At 36.3% G+C, this 16,518-nt stretch overlaps 1 protein-coding gene across 10 annotated transcripts in view; it reads left to right on the forward strand.

The window, feature by feature from the left end:
- KIAA0586 (KIAA0586 ortholog) overlaps positions 1-16,518 on the forward strand; it is a 113,652-nt gene that overhangs the window by 56,772 nt on the left and 40,362 nt on the right. For all 10 annotated transcript variants that reach the window (XM_078448202.2, XM_078448201.2, XM_078448198.2 and 7 more), the window contains 5 exons: positions 422-641; positions 1,176-1,432; positions 3,501-3,577; positions 8,617-8,751; positions 11,234-11,411. In XM_078448202.2, the coding sequence (XP_078304328.1) occupies positions 422-641; positions 1,176-1,432; positions 3,501-3,577; positions 8,617-8,751; positions 11,234-11,411 (867 nt within the window). The remainder of the gene's footprint in view (positions 1-421; positions 642-1,175; positions 1,433-3,500; positions 3,578-8,616; positions 8,752-11,233; positions 11,412-16,518) is intronic.

Consider the following 16,518-nt stretch of genomic DNA (forward strand, 5'->3'; position numbering starts at 1 on the left):
AGAGACAAAGAAATTGGTTTCTTAATTTCCTAGTGGTACCTGGCTGGCTCAGTCAGTAGAGCATGCAACTCTTGATCTCAGGGTCGTGAGTTTGAGCCCCATGTTGGGCAAAGAAATTACTTAAAAAAAACAAAAACAAAAAACTATTAAAAAAAAGAGTATATTATCTAATGCACACTTATACTGCTTTTAAGTTCATGGTAGTATTAAAAGTGATATCTTTTCAAGATTATTTTCTTATCCTTTACTAAATAAACCTGGGAATTTTCCCATTATTAGCCATTATTATTATTATTAATTATTATCATCATTATTTGTATGCCAAAATATTAAGAGATTCCTGAAACAACGTATCTTGCCTTCCTATGGAGTGTTTATTGACTTTTATCTTTTCCTTTCTCTTTAAACAAAAAATCTTTAGGAAATGATATGTCTGCCATCACACTTGTTAATACTCCAACAGTTACTCCTGCTACTACACCTCCTCCTGCAGCAGCTCTTACCCCAACTTTGTCAGAGATTTCCATTGAGAAATTGAAGATCTCAGGCCCAGGGCGTCCTAAGCCATGGAGTGATGGAGACCTGCCCCTGGAAGAAGAGAATCCTAACTCTCTTCAAGAAGAACTTCACCCAAGAGCTATGTAAATGATAACATATTTACTTTCAGTAACTGCATTTCATCTTAAGTTGACATATGTGACCCATTAAAAACATCAGAAATGATAAATGAAGTTTTATAAACCATAAGCTACTTTATACTTTAGTAGAAAGAAGTTTCATAAACTTCAAGTTTTTAAAAAATTCACCAAATTTATTTATACCTTCAATTATCATTTTAAAAGATCTTTTTATGAAACAGATTAAAGGTATATATTGTTATAATATTGTTAGTAAAATAGAAAATGATTTCTCCCCAGAGTGAATGAATCTTCATTTACAATGACCAGTTAACTTTTATATCACCTTGTAAATTTGTCGTAGAGATGGTACAACTTTCAAGATGGCCTATGATTAAAGCATGAAAACAATTTTGGAAAAATAAATCTTGGTAATTACAGTAGTGCAGATTATAGAAATACTTTGCTAAAGGAGCTCTTTGAATCTGTTTTTTATATAAAAATTAATATAGGCTTTCAGTGACCTAATAAGTTCACAATATGTCTTTTTCTTCTTAGTGTAATGTCTGTGGCCAAGGATGAAGAACCTGAGAGTGTGGATTTCCCTGCTCAGCCTGCACCCCCAGAACCTCCAGTTCCTTTTATGCCACTTTCTGCTGCCACCAATGTCCCTTCCCTCATACAGATGCCAGCTTCTGATTCATCAACAACTGAGAGCAGCTTGAGTATTACTGTCACTGAAACTGAGACTTTAGATAGACCCCTCTCTGAAGGAGAGATTTTACTTAACTGTGGTCAAAAAATGGCTCCCAAGAGTAAGTTAACTTGTATCAATTGATTTCACTGGTTAGATTATGATAATTCCCAAGTAATAGTTTTCTGTGTCAAGTCTTTTTTCTTAATTTTCAAGATTAAACATGGTATAATAGAAAGAATATGGACTCTGCAAGTTAACTCTTCTGTGCCTTAACTTCAGAAAGTAAAATCTTGGTCATAAATCTCACCTTCCAGAAATAATACCACTCTTAATAGTTTGAAATATACCCTTCCAGTCTTTTTCTTTTCTATTGCATATGTAGATACCTAAATACATGTGTATGTGTATTTTTAGCTTTAAAAATAGAATCATACTATATAAATTGTTTTTAAACCTGCATTTTTTTTAACCTAATAATATATCGTGGACATCTTTCTATATCAACACATGTAGCTGTACCTCAGTTTTTTAGTTGTGTGTAGTCTGTTAAAACAATGCCATGGTGGTCGGCATGTAGATTGTTTTCAATGTTTCCATATTATACAGGACTCTCTGATGACCCTTCTTACACACATACACATATGTGTGTACACTTAGTACACTTTGTACACCTATTTGATAATTTCCATAGAATACATGCCTAGAGGGACACGTTAGGTGGCTCAGTTGGTTAAATGATGGACTGGCTCAGGTCATGATCTCGTGGTTCCTGAGTTCACACCCCATGTTGGGCTCTGTGCTGACAGCTCAGAGCCTGGAGCCTGCTTTGGATTCTGTGCCTCCCAATCTCTCTTCACCTCCCCCACTTGTGTTCTGTCTCCCTCTCTCTCTCAGAAATAAATAAACATTTAAAAAAAATTTTTTTTAGGGGTACCTGGGTGGCTCAGTTGGTTGAGCGACCGACTTTGGCTCAGGTCATGATCTCGCAGTTTGTGAGTTCGAGCCCCATGTCGGGTTCTGTGCTGACAGCTCAGAGCCTGGAGCCTACTTCAAATTCTGTGTCTCCCCCTCTCTCTACCCCTCCCCTGCTCACTCTCTGTGTCTCTCTGTCTTTCAATAATAAATAAATGTTAAAAAATAAATAAGTAAATAAATTTTTTTAAAAAGAATACATGCCTAGAGGTGCCTGGCTGGCTCAGTTGGTTAAGCATCCAACTCTTTTTTTTTTTTTTTTTTAAGTTTATTTTGAGAGAGAGAAACAGCATGAGCAGGGGAGGGGCAGGGAGAGAGAGAGAGAGAGAGAGAGAAAGAGAATCTCAAGCAGGCTCCACACTGTCAACACGGAGCCTGATGTGGGCCTCGAACTCACAAACCTCAAGCTCATGACCTGAGCTGAAACCAAGAGTCAGATGCTTAACTGACTTAGCCACCCAGGTGCCCCAAGCATCTGACTCTTGATTTCAGCTCGGGTCATGATTTCACGGTTCATGGGATTGAGCCCTGCATCAATCAAATATTAAAATAAAAACTTTTAAATAAATAATAAAAAAAAAGAATACAAACCTAGAAGTGGAATTGCTAAAGCAGAGTATGCACCTTTAAAATACTGATACATTAAAAAAAAAAAAAATACTGATACATTGCCAACTTGTTCTTTGGAAAGGTTACTCAGTTTTTTGTTTGTTTTTAATGTTTATTTATTTTGAGATGGTGAGAGAGTGAGCAGTGAAGGGACAGAGAGAGAGAGAGACGAAGAGAGAAAAAATACCAAGCAGGCTCCATGCTGCCAGCACAGAGCCTGATGCGAGGCTTGAACCTACGAACTATGAGATCATGAACTGAGCCAAAATTAAGAGTTGTGCACTTAACTGACTGAGCCACCCAGGGGCCCTGAAAGGTTAATCAGTTTTTAATTTTAATCCATTTTAATTACTTCAGTAGTATTTAGGAGTGCCTCTCAATTTCAAGTGTCTCAAGTTATGACCAGTTGGTAGGTAAAACAAAAATCTCATCTTTGTTATAAAATATACTTAAAAAAAAAAACTGGTGAGATTGAGTAGCTTGTGAATTATTATTTAAGAGCAGTATTTTTATTGTATAAGTTTAAATGTAATGGCTTTATGGTCAGATTATTTACTGAATTTATGTTTCTTCTGTTTTCTGAATTTTTATGTTGTAATTTCTAGTTTTAGGAGATGGACGGCTGTGTCTGACAAACCTAAACGATAGCTTATCCAGTACTCTGCATGATGCCCTTGAAATGGTAAGAAATTATCGCCGCCCCCCCCCCCCATTGAATTCTGACACAAAGAGTATTTTGATACACTTGTTGCCATTGATTAGGGTTTTTATCAAATATTTGAGTTATAAGTATAAAATTTAACAGAATATCCACGAAGGAATTTAAGATTTCTTGCACATTTCATTATCATATTTGCACATTTAATTATCATAATTGTGAGAATGAAAAGAAAACTATTAATCTCCGTGGCTCCAGTAGTTCAAAAATACACAGGTAATGTAATTATATGATGAAAATCTAGCTCAGTACAAATTGTCATATGGATATATTGCCTTTACAATATTTCAAACAGGATATTATCTGTTTAAACCAGCTTTCTTACAATATATTTGTTATTTTCCCCTAACGATTATAATTCTTTGCGCTAAAAATAATTCAATTCATTGGCATAAGAAAAAGAAACTGAAATAGGACACAGTGGGTGGTACCATCACTTCCTAGTTATTACATAGCACTATGGAATAAAAAATAGGCATTGAAAAATATATTATTATAATTATTACAATATGTGTAATATCAATTCATATTATATGTAATATCAATTATCACATACATAAATATCATACAGAAATGATAATAGGAACTTTCTTTTGAAATACTATGATGGAATAGAAATCTTTCCTTTTTATATATATTTTCAGCAATCTAAGCAAGGACAGGTAGTTGTACTCAACTCTCATCTATGTTTATCTATAGCCTTTGCTAAGCATTGCTGATACTGTTGCTCTTTTTTTTTTTAAAGTTTGATGATTTTGGACATATGTATACATCTGTAAAGCCATTAGTGCAATCAAGATAATGGCTATATCCTCATCCATCATTCCCCAAAGTGTCCTCATGCCCTTTTGTAATCCCTCCTCCTCATCTCCTATGAGTCCTCTCATCCACCACGTCTACCACAACTGTTGGTCTGCTTTCTGTAACTGTAGATTAGTTTGCATTTTCCAAAACAACAGAAATGGATATCTTTTTTCCTGGTTGCTTTAACTCAGTATCATTATTTTGAGATTCATCTGTATTATAGTGTGTATCATAGTTCATTCCCTTTTTTTTTTCTTTTTTCTTTTCTTTGTTGAGAGAGAGTGTGAGGTGAGAGAGGGAAGAGGGAGAGGGAATCTTAAGCAGGCTCCGTGCTCAGCACAGAACCCGGCACAGGGCTCAGTCTCACCACTGTGAGATCGTGACCTGAGCCAAAATCAAGAGTCGGATGCTTAGCTGATTGAACCACCCAGTCACCCCTATTGGGGTGAACTATTGTTCATTCCTTTTTATTGCTGAGTAGTAATATGTTGGATGGTTGTACCACAACTTTTCCATTTACCTGTCACTGGACATTTGGATTTATTCCAGGTTTGACTATCACAAATAAAGCAACTATAAACATCTGTGTATAAGTTTTGTATGGACATATGCTTTCATTTCTCTTGGGCAAATACCTAGGAGTGGAATGGATGGATAATGTGGTAGGTGTATGGTAAAATTTTTAAGAAAAGCTGTTTAATTTGATCTGCTAATTTTTTTTTTTTTAACATTTATTTATTTTCAAAAGACAGAGAGACAGAGTGCGAGTGGGGGAGGGGCAGAGAGCGAGAGGGAGATAAAGAACAGGAAGCAGCCTCCAGGCTCTCAGCTGTCAGCACAGAGCCCAGCACGGGGCTCAAACCCACCAACAGTGAGATCATGACCTGAGCTGAAGTCAGATGGTTAACCAACTGAGCCACCCAGGTGCCCCTGATCTGCTAAAATTTTGTGTTGACTTTTTCGCATCCATGTTTTATAGGAATTACATTTTACAGGAATTTGCAAAGAGTTTTGGACTTTGCTCAAACATATAGTTAAGTTACCTAAAGACAGTTTTTACCCTTTTGAGTCTTGTTTTGAAGATTCATTGGGCAGGACCAGAGCAGTACTCACTCCCCACTTTGGAGGCAAGACCAAAGAGTATTGCACTCCAACCAGTGCCTTAAATGTAGTTTCCCAGCCCGCCTGGTGGGAACAGCTGTTATTCCAACCTGTGTACACGCCCTGGGCACTATTAGAGCCAATCGTTTCTCATGTGTTTGTTCATCCAGCCTCATGTGGTTACCCTGCATGCATGTGCTGATCAGTATTTAGTGCTCCAAGGGCACCCTCTGCAGATCTCCAGAGTTCTCTCCCTGTGCAGCTTTCACTTTTCTGGTAGCCTGTCTTATGAACCCCCTGCTGTCTCGGCTTCCTTGGAGTTTCAGTCCTGTCTTCTCAGCTCAGGAGCCACTGAGCTCTGCCAGGGTTCTCCCGCCTGTGCTGCAGGCTGGAAACTTTCACAGGCAGTAATCTGGAGCAGCCGCACGTTTCTCCTGATTTGTTTTCCGTCTCTCAGGAATCACTGTCTTTTGCCACCTGATGTCCCATGTCTTGAAATGCAATTTCTCATATACTTCATCTACTTTTTAGTAGTTTCAAGGGGTTGGGTAAATCTGGAAGTAAAGTCTGGTGGCATTGTTGTCTTTCCATTTGTGTCATTATACATGACCATAATGAAAACAAAGAGATTGGTATATTTTTGAAAAGTCCTTCTATCCCTTTATAATCATAATGCTAGAAGTTCCTTTAAAGCAACCACTTGAAGTGATGTAAGGTAGAATGTGTATTAAATCACCAGGGGAACTTTTTAAAAAGTATGCCTGCTGGTTCCATCCTCTGATACATGGATTCGGTAGGTCATGTGGGTTGTATGGTGTGCATGTTTGTGAGCAGTTAGAAGCCTAGACCTGTATATTTTGAAAAAGTTCCCAGTGTTCTCACGTGCATCCTTTGTTATATGTGACTACTCACTTCACAGATGAAGTTGAGTGAGGTTAAGTGACTTGTCCATGTCACATAGCTATTTAGTGACAAATCCACAGCTCTCTCTCTCTGTTATTTATATAATAAATAAATATAAACAAATAAATATTTAATATTTATTCTTATATTATAAACATTACATATATTATTATATATAATACTATAAAATACTATATATAATTATATATATGCAGTTATATATTTATCAATATATAATACATATAATATATAACATAAGTATATAAACAAATATATCAAATAAATATTTGTAATTATTATTTAAAATATTTAAAATATTAAATAAATAAAATATATTTATTATATAAACAATTTATTTATATTTATAATATAAATTATTTATTATATAAATAATATTTAATATGTGATGTGTATTTATAATTATATATTTATTATTACATATTATATAAATAATATAATGAGACCTTTTCATTTTAAGATGATAATTGTAAATTTTGAGTTCTAATAAGAGGCTTTCTAAATCCTAAAGCTGAAGTTACAAGGGGCTAGGTGTGTGTGGTGGGGCATTGCTCAAGTCCAACAGACAGCTTTGTGGGCTAGGTAGCATCTTCATACTATTAAAGATACTTAATACTTAATATCTCTACAGTATAAAGATGTTTAATCTGGAAATTAACATACCCAAGTGATAAAATTTGTTAAAAACAATTTACCCTGTACAGGGGGTAAAATAACGCATTAAGGAGAGTTTTTGTAAGATTTTAATGGAACAGTTACTTCTCTAACAGTAATTATTTATTGTAAGTAATTAAGTCCATTATGAAGAGAGTGGAAATCACTTTTATGAAATAATATGTGGGGAAGGCATAAATGAGATGTCTTTATTTTCAGAGAAGCATTAAACTGATATTTGGCTTACTTACTATGTCATTATGGCATTTTTATCCATTCTTAGAACTTTGTCATGGTGCCAGAGCATGTTTAAGTTTGTTTAAAGTAAATGGTTAAGCCAAACCAGGGCTAAATGATAACATCTTTTCTTTTTCTACATTTGAAACTGAACTCTAATTTGATATTTTTGCTAAGCCTAAATTAAATGTCTACAAATTCCTAATGAAGTCAAATGCAGAAGTACCATCTTGAAAAACCAAGAATAACTTGAAGTCATGTCACCAAGAGGCATTTATTTATATACAGCTGGGGGATAAAGACTTATGGCAATCTAGAGTTAATAAACTTTGTTTCATTAATAGTAAAATAAGTAAAAAATACTATTGATGGAATTAAAACTCTTGTTAATAGTTGTATTTACAGAGGAATCCAGTTTCTCTGACTCTGAGGCCCACACTGCCCTTCATCTTTGGGATGGGTCATATTTGAAGCACCAGGAAGCCTAGTCTGGGTACTCCCGGGAGGGCTGCAGTACCTGCTCCGTAGCCAAGTACCAGAGATCAGCCCTTTTGGAAGGGACACTCGAAAGTCTATAGGCGCCTTAGCATATTTCTGCAGGTTTTTATTTTCACCTGCGGTCCAGGTTGTAGTGTTAAGATGGTGCTTCGCCCCCATTACCACACTGTGGTGTTGCTTCAGGTGCTGCATAAATAGGAAGCAGGAAACTGTGAGCCAGAAACTTAATGGTCCTATATAAAACATCTGTGCATCATTTAAGCTCAATCACTTGGGACAGGGGGTCCAATTTTCATGCTTATTATAATAAATCTCCAGTTTAATTGTAATCAAATGACTTTATATTGCAGAATACTCCTTTTCTATTTAAAGGTTGTTGAGGTAATTGATGTTGCTCAAGAAAAGTCAGATTAGGGACCTAGAGGAGGTAGAGGTATACCAGAATTGGGGAAAATTGTAGAAAATCTTGAATGTTGAGCTAAGAAGTTAGATTTTATTTTACAGTCAATAGAGCCATCAAAGATGTTTCAGCAGTGATTTCTTAATATATTCTAGTAAAAACACTTGGTTGAAATGACTTTATGGTTTGTTTGAGGCAAACTAGAGGGTTGTTAGTATAGTCAAATGGAAATGAGAACTAAATGAAAATAGAGTCTGCCTTCTTTCCATAATGTGCTAATAGGCCATTTTCATGATAACTACTACGTTTTATTAATCATAAATCAAGAAAAATACAATTGCTTGATACAATTTCTTTGCTGTATTCATTGTCTTTATATTTCATTCAGGAAGACGATCCTCCCAGCGAAGGACAAGTGATTAGGATGCCCCATAAAAAGACTCCTACAGATGGAATTCTTTCTCTTCTTGCCAAAATGACCCAGGAGTCATTAGTTTCGCAGCAAGCAGTCTACCCTTCAGAGGTACTTATTAACCTTAGTGATTTTTTTTTTCCTCTTGGTTTGATCCTAATACAGAAAAAAAAAAAGCTTTTGTAACTTTGACATGAAGTCAGAGCGCTACAATCTTACAGTTGAAAGGAATTCAGACTATCCGTTCTAACCCTCTTGTTCCCTAGTTGAAAAAAGCTGAAGCCCTTTTAAATGATTTGTGAGGATCATTCATTCTTTCTCTCTTTCTTCACCCATTTACCGAATATTTACTAGATGCCAGACACATATAGTAAATATGTGAAGGAGATAGGACCCCTACTTTTAGTAAGGTTATAGTCATGTGGGGAGAAGAGGGATTAATGATTAATCAAAGTTGATAACTGATAAAAAATATTTAGAAAGTGTTGAATATCTCAGTGTGATAGCACTTTAGATAAAGAGATAAGTCTGGAGAACGTGGTTGAACCAGATGATCATGAAGAACCTTTTAGGCTGTGGAAAGGCTTGGGCACTACTGTAGAGGCTATTAAGAGATTTTGGGCAAGGAGGTCATAAGCTAAGGAATATGGAGGTTTTATAATCCAGTCCTGGTGTTTGGAGGGGAAGAGGGTGAAGGAATGAATCCTGGCCAGATTTTGCCTGCAACCTTTCACCCTAGCTGGGCCTTTGTGCTCCCTGATGTTACTCTGGGTACAAGTATCTGCAGCCTGGGTTGTTGCCAAGATCAATGGTACTTAGGAGTATGAGAGCACTTTGTGAGTGGGCAAACTAAGGCTTCAGTTGGGTCATAGACTATAAGGTGTTAAATAGCTCAGCAATTACAAGCACCCTAGAAAATTGATTCACAATAGAAAAGGTACTGTTTATTGCACAATATTTTATATGGTAGTGGCAGAGTAAAATAGGCACTGTGAAATATTTCTAATTAATTTCTAGGGGAAGTATATCTTCCATCATTCTATACTTTGCCCAAGAGTCTCTAAATGTTTTATATTGCAGAATACTCCTTTTCTATTTAAAGGTTGTTGAGGTAATTGATGTTGCTCAAGAAAAGTCAGATTAGGGACCTAGAGGAGGTAGAGGTATACCAGAATTGGGGAAAATTGTAGAAAATCTTGAATGTTGAGCTAAGAAGTTAGATTTTATTTTACAGTCAATAGAGCCATCAAAGATGTTTCAGCAGTGATTTCTTAATATATTCTAGTAAAAACACTTGGTTGAAATTAAATCCCATTTAAATGACAAACATGAGAGCTTTCAGACTTTGGAATTTTTATTCAGTTCTTGATGAGCAAACTCATAGTTAGAATATTTCTGAGTTACAAAATGTGGTAGTGATTAGATATATAATTTTTAATCCAGAAAGAAAATAGAAGTCTTATTAATTCTTTCTAGTTTTTTTAAATGTTTATTTATATTTGAGAGAGAGAGAGAGAGACAGAGCACAAGTGGGGGAGGGGCAGAGAGGGAGGGAGAGAGAAAGAGAGAGAGAGGGAGACACAGACACAGAATCTGAAGCAGGCTCCAGGCTCTGAGCTGTCAGCACAGAGCCTGACGCAGGTCTTGAACCCACAAACCACGAGATCAAGACTTGAGCCAAAGTCATACACTTAAACAACTGAGACACTCAGGCACCCCAATTCTTTTAAGTATTTAAATTTACTTCATATATTTGATAAAGAGATGTGTTTGTACTTGTATACTTTCCCAGGGAAAAAAACTTTATTAAATATGGTTAAAGTAGTCTTCTTCAACTTGTGTACTTATAAAAAATGTAATTGTTTGGATAGGGGTAATGTTTCTATCATTTAAGGTATATTCTCATCATCATACTTGTTTAACTATAAATTTTACCCTGACAAATTCAGACAATTTTCATTCATAAAGAATGAGAGGTAAATTTTCTATCATTTTTAATTTTAAGCTCTATGAACAATGTGTAATGTGTGCCAATACTTAGTATAAATAATAAATTTTTTCTTATGTGTTTTGCTACCTAATTTGGAGTTTGAAAAGCAGGTAATGGTTATTTAACTTCAAAAAAACAAGATTTTGGCAACAAAGCCTATTGCTAAATGCCTGATTAAATGAATTTTTACACCTGTTTTTCCATAGTGTGTATGTGGCATAATAAGCACTTTCTAAAATACCTTCCAAGCAGTCAAGTGGCGTGGACCATTGTACTTGACAAAGATTTGTTGTTTTGACTTGATTTTATTAACTTTTTTAAGTTTGTTTTTTTTTTTATTTTGAGAGAGAGAGAGAGAGAGAGAGAGAGAGAGAGAGCGTGTGCATGCACACGTGCAAACAGGGGAGGGGCAGAGAGAGGTAGAATCCCAAGCGGTCTCTGCACTATCAGTGCAGAGACCAATGGAGAGCTCGATCCCACAAACCATGAGATCGTGACCTGAGCCGAAATCAAGAGTGGGACCTTCAGCTGATTGAGCCACCCAGGTGCCCCTTGACTTGATTTTAACACAGGGTTTGAAACCATTGTTTCTACCTTTTACAGGACTTGGAATACAGTGCAGGTGAACTTAGTGAAGGACAAAGGCCCAGGCTGACAGCAGCAGCAGAGAACATCCTACTGGGACATTCCGTCCCTGTGCAGCCACCTGCCACTAATGCAGAGTCATTGGATCAAAAATGTGCTCCTAACCCATTATCTCAGCAGTTTGACACAGTTACAGGTATACATCAAAATACTGCTTCTTGATGTATCATTTATTAGAATATTCACTTGAATGCCATCACACTTTTTTTGTATTGTTCTCATACTGAATGTTATGTTGTTTTGTATTATAATTACAGTAGTGATCTTAATCTGAATTAAGAAAATAATTATTTTAAGTGCGGGCAAATTTTTTTTATTAAAAATTATCAAAAGTGCCATTATTAAAAACTTTAGTAATGACTGTTTGTGGAATATATACCAATATTTTCCCAAATGTGATTCAGGTGTCAGTGTTAGTATTTGAGGGTGGTACATGAGGTAATTTTGGTAGTATGCATTCACTTAAAAAATTTTAAGTCATAAATTTATTATACTACATATTAGACAAATATAATTAGAACATCAAAACTGTGACAGAACATGCCTTGTTTAGACAGGTTAAATTAGATGATACTGTAGAAATTCACTCTTTACGTTGCATGAATTTCTGACACATTGCTCAGTGCACTCATGGCTATTTTAGAACCTCATTAGCTAAACTTTCTGCTATAATATTTTGGAAATAAAAATAGAACAGAGCATACCGAACACTAGCATATTCAGTGATTAGTTATGTGTTCACCAGCAACACTGAATTAGTAAATACTGACCCATTGCTCCTAGGGGAGAATACAGGGCTAGGTTCCTGCAAGCCTCTGATCATAACATCTTTGTCAAATGACCACATCTGTGTTTTTGTGTTTCTGTTTAAATGAACTTATTATAATATATATTGTTGATGCATTAACATTGAGCTCAGGGTCCACAACACTGTAGCTCATGCCTGAACAAAGCTTATCCAATCCATGCATTTTCTAATGCCCATCACAGCTTTTGTGCACTTAGGGTATCAGATAGCAGTTTAGCAGTATGACTGGGGGCCACTTAAAACCACAAATCACCAACAAAAAAAACGCACAAAAATCTGAACAAAGCATACACAGACAGCAAAAATAAAAAAACAAACAAACAAAAAAAAAAAACAACTTGTTTACAGTATAAGAGCTGAAATAAAGCAGAGCATCACCTTGTTCAACCTCAGCAGGTGAAGTGTATATTGGGTAATGCAAAAGTTTTTTACTGGTCTACACATATCTGTGAATGACCACAAAAGCACTGTGACTATTGATTTTGGGGTTCCAAATAAATTTTATTGGGTAGATGAATGTGCAAATATGCAATCCTCAGATTAATGAAGATCGAATATATTCTCATTTACTGGTTCTTCCATACCCACTGCTGCATTCTCTTAAGTGAAAAGGACTTCTAGAGGTATGCAGATTTCTCTGTAAATCAGAAAAGGAAATGCATGAAGTCAGAAAAACATTGTTGTAGGGTATTTAAAATCTCCATTTTATATTGAGTGAACACCTTTTGTCATTCAGAATTGAGAGATATTCAAGACTAAGTTTTCCAGGAGAATAAATGTGAAGTAAGATTGGAGTTATTTCTCATTTTGTGCACATAGTGAGAGCATTAAATGTTTGACATTCTCTTAAATTAGTAGGATTTAAAATGGCATAGGAGCACCTGGGTGGCTTACTTGGTTAAGCATCTGACTTCGGCTCAGGTCATGATCTCATGGCTCATGAGTTCAAGCTCCACGTCAGGCTCTGTGCTGACAGCTCAGAGCATGGAGCCTGCTTCAGATTCTGTGTCTCCTTTTCTCTCAGCCCCTCCCCTACTCATGCTCTCTGTCTCTCTCTCTCAAAAATAAACAGTAAAATTTTTTTTAATGGCATAAAATGTGACTTTTTAAAGTTTTAATTTAAATTCCAGTTACTTAACATACAATGTAATATTAGTTTCAGGTGTACAATATAGTGATTCAATACTTCCATACAACACCTAGTGCTCATCACAAGTGCACTCCTTAATCACCATCACCTGTTTCACCTATTACCCACCCACCTCCCCTCTGGTAACCATCACTTTGTTCTCTATAAGTAGGAGTCTGTTTCTTTTCTGAAAAAGAGTTTGCCTCTCTTTTTCTTTCCCCCTTTGCTTGCTATATTTGTATCCAGCTAACTGTGCAGATTGCAGTTAAACAGAATTGACACTAGGTGGCTCTCACAGATCTCTTGAGAGCTGTTAGGTACTTGAGAACAACTAGGTACTTGTTAAATTATTATAGAATAAAATACATGAGGATACATCCTATTGGATATGTCCCTCCTAATACATCTGGTAGCACCTAGCATATTACGTATAGTAAAGTGTATTTATAATAGTAGGTACACTGTAGATATTTGCTTAATAGGAAAAAATAGTAAGTAGTGTGGCTTAACATTAAGATTGAGCATATAAATGAGGTAATATGGCAGAGTGTGGCTAAGAATTTGGGCTTTTGGAGTTTGAGATATCAGTTTGAATTCCAACTTTGTGTATTTTGGGACAAGTAACTTAATATCTCCAAGCCCAAGTTTCTTCATCTATCAAGTGAGGATAATATTAGTATATTAGTTATCTATTGCTATATAACAAATCACCCCCAAAATTAGCAGCAGAAGACAGCAAGCATTTATTATCTCACGTATTTCTGAAAGTCATGAATCTGGGAGTGTCTTAGCTGGGTAATTCTCAGGATCTCCTGTGAGGTTGCAGTCAAGCTGTTTTCTGGGGCTGAGGCTTCCACAAGGGTTGGAGGATCTTTTTTTCAGTCTCATTCACATGGCTGCTGGCAAGAGGCCTCATTTCCTCACTACATGAACCTTTGTATAGAGCTGCCTATGACATTGCAGCTGGCTTCTCCCAAAGCAGATGATCTGAGAGAAAGTAAGCAATCAAAATGTAACCCACAGTGTCTTTTATATCCTAATCTCAGAAGTGACATGCCATCGTTTCTACCACATCCTATCAATAACACAGACCAATCCTGGAATAATCTAGTAGGGGAGGACAGAAACTTATGAATACCAGGAGACAGGATTCAGGGGGCCATCTTGGAGGCTGGTTACCACAAATAGTATCCACCCCTTAAGGTTATTAGGGGTAGTAAATGACAACACATATAAAGTAGTCACCACAGTGACTAATTCGTAAGTGTTGTTTTCTTTAATAATTCTTGGAGTATGTAAATACACCTTCTTACATGTACTTCATGGAAACAAACTATCCACAGTTGCCTAAAAGGACTATGCCCCGTTGAGAGCTAACTTGTTCCTCTTGTTTCAAGTATTTTGCTACATAATGGTTACTAGAGAAGAATGAATACCATGTGTCATTATTTCTGTTGGTGGCTAATCTCATGCCTTTTATATTGTTGTTGTTGTTTTTTTAGTGTTTAATTATTTTTGAAGGAGAGAGAGAGACAGAATGTGAGTGGGGAAGGGGCAGAAAGAGAGGGAGACACAGAATCCAAAGCAGGCTCCAGGCTCTGAGCTGTCAGCACAGAGCCTGATGTGAGGCTCAAACCCATGAGCCATGAGATCATGACCGGAGCCGAAATTGAATGCTTAACCTAATGAGCCACCCAGGTGCCCTACACTGATTTTTTAAATAACTTTACCTACAAAGGCTCATCTATTCTTACTTTGCTCTCCCTACCTCTGCACCTTTTTCAGAAATTGTCCTATTGGCAACCTCTATCCCCCTACCACTCTTCCTAATCCTGAGGTTCTCAGTTTGGGTTGAGTAACAAAAGATGCAAAATTAGCTTTGACGAAGTGTCTTAAAGCGCCTAGGGGCACCTGGGTGGCTCAGTCAGTTAAGCATCCAACTTCAGCTCGGGTCATGATCTCACGGTTTGTGGGTTCGAGTCCCACAAAGGGCTCTGTGCTGACAGCTCAGGGCCTGGAGCCTGCTTTGGATTCTGTGTCTCCCGTTCTCTCTGCCCTTACCCTGTTCATGCTGTGTGTCTCTCTGTCTCTGAGAAATAAACGTTAAAAAGATTAAAAAAAAAAAAAAACCACCCTAAAATGTAAACTGATATTCTTAAACAACTTGTGAGGACTCTGAGATGCACTACTAATTGTAGCTCTCATTTACTCAGAAAGCTTGTATTGAATACCTACTATGTATCTGGTACTATATTATGTACAATGGTAGACACTTGGTACAGTGTTAGACACTTGAGATACAGAAATGATGGATATCTGCTCTCAAGGAAGTTTACAAACTAGTGTAAGAGAAATACAAGAAAGATTATACAGTAATACTGTGTGGTTAGTACAACAACACAAACAGCTGTGGAGTGCAGGGGAGGACTCTACCCACAGGAGAAGCCTCAGAGACATTTTCCCACAAGACCTGATATGAAATCAGATCTTAATGGTGGAGTATAATAAGCATATTCCAGTTTGTTCATTTACTTATTCATTCAGAAAATAGTTTTTGAGTGCTTGCTATGCTCTATGCACATTCTAGAAGCTAGGAATATAAAACCCAGTAAGGCCCTGTCCATAATGATTTTTTTCCTCTGGTAAAAGTAATAGATGAGAGGGCACAAACATGCAATAAATTATCATAGTTACCTCTAAGAAGTTCATGTAGGATGGGATATAGGTCACTTGTACCTGGAGAGGGCAATCAAAAAAGGACTTCAAACATCAGAGGAGGCTTACTTGAAGTGGATTCTCAAAGATGAATAGATGTTTGCCATGTAGTAAATGAGGAGGGAACTTCCAGGCAGAATATGCAATGAGACAAGAGGAAAAAATAAAAATAAAAATAAAAAATAAAAAAAATAGCAAGACTTAAGGAAATATAAGTACTTTATTAATGAGCTAGAGTTTAGGAAGCAGTGAGATTGGAGTAGTGAGCAGAAAGTAGATCCTAAAAAATCTTCGATAATGCATGAAGTAGCTTTTGGATTCACTCTAAAATGATATGGATCCATTTGTGCACAAAATGCCAATCTTACTTTATATTTATTCCCATGGAAAATTTAGTCTTGAATTTCTATCACTTCTGAATGTTTTTTGATATTCACAGATCCATAAGGATTTTAAGTAAATGACTGATATGATCATCTTTGCCTTTTATTTAGCAAGATCATCTCAGGTGCAGTGTGATGAGTAGAGGAGAGTATTAAGACTGGAGGCAAGGAGGCTGACTGGACAGCTGTTGCAGTAAAGCTGGTGAAA

This window comes from Panthera onca, chromosome B3, assembly GCF_046562875.1.
Source record: "Panthera onca isolate mPanOnc1 chromosome B3, mPanOnc1 haplotype 2, whole genome shotgun sequence".
Classification (NCBI taxonomy): domain Eukaryota; kingdom Metazoa; phylum Chordata; class Mammalia; order Carnivora; family Felidae; genus Panthera; species Panthera onca.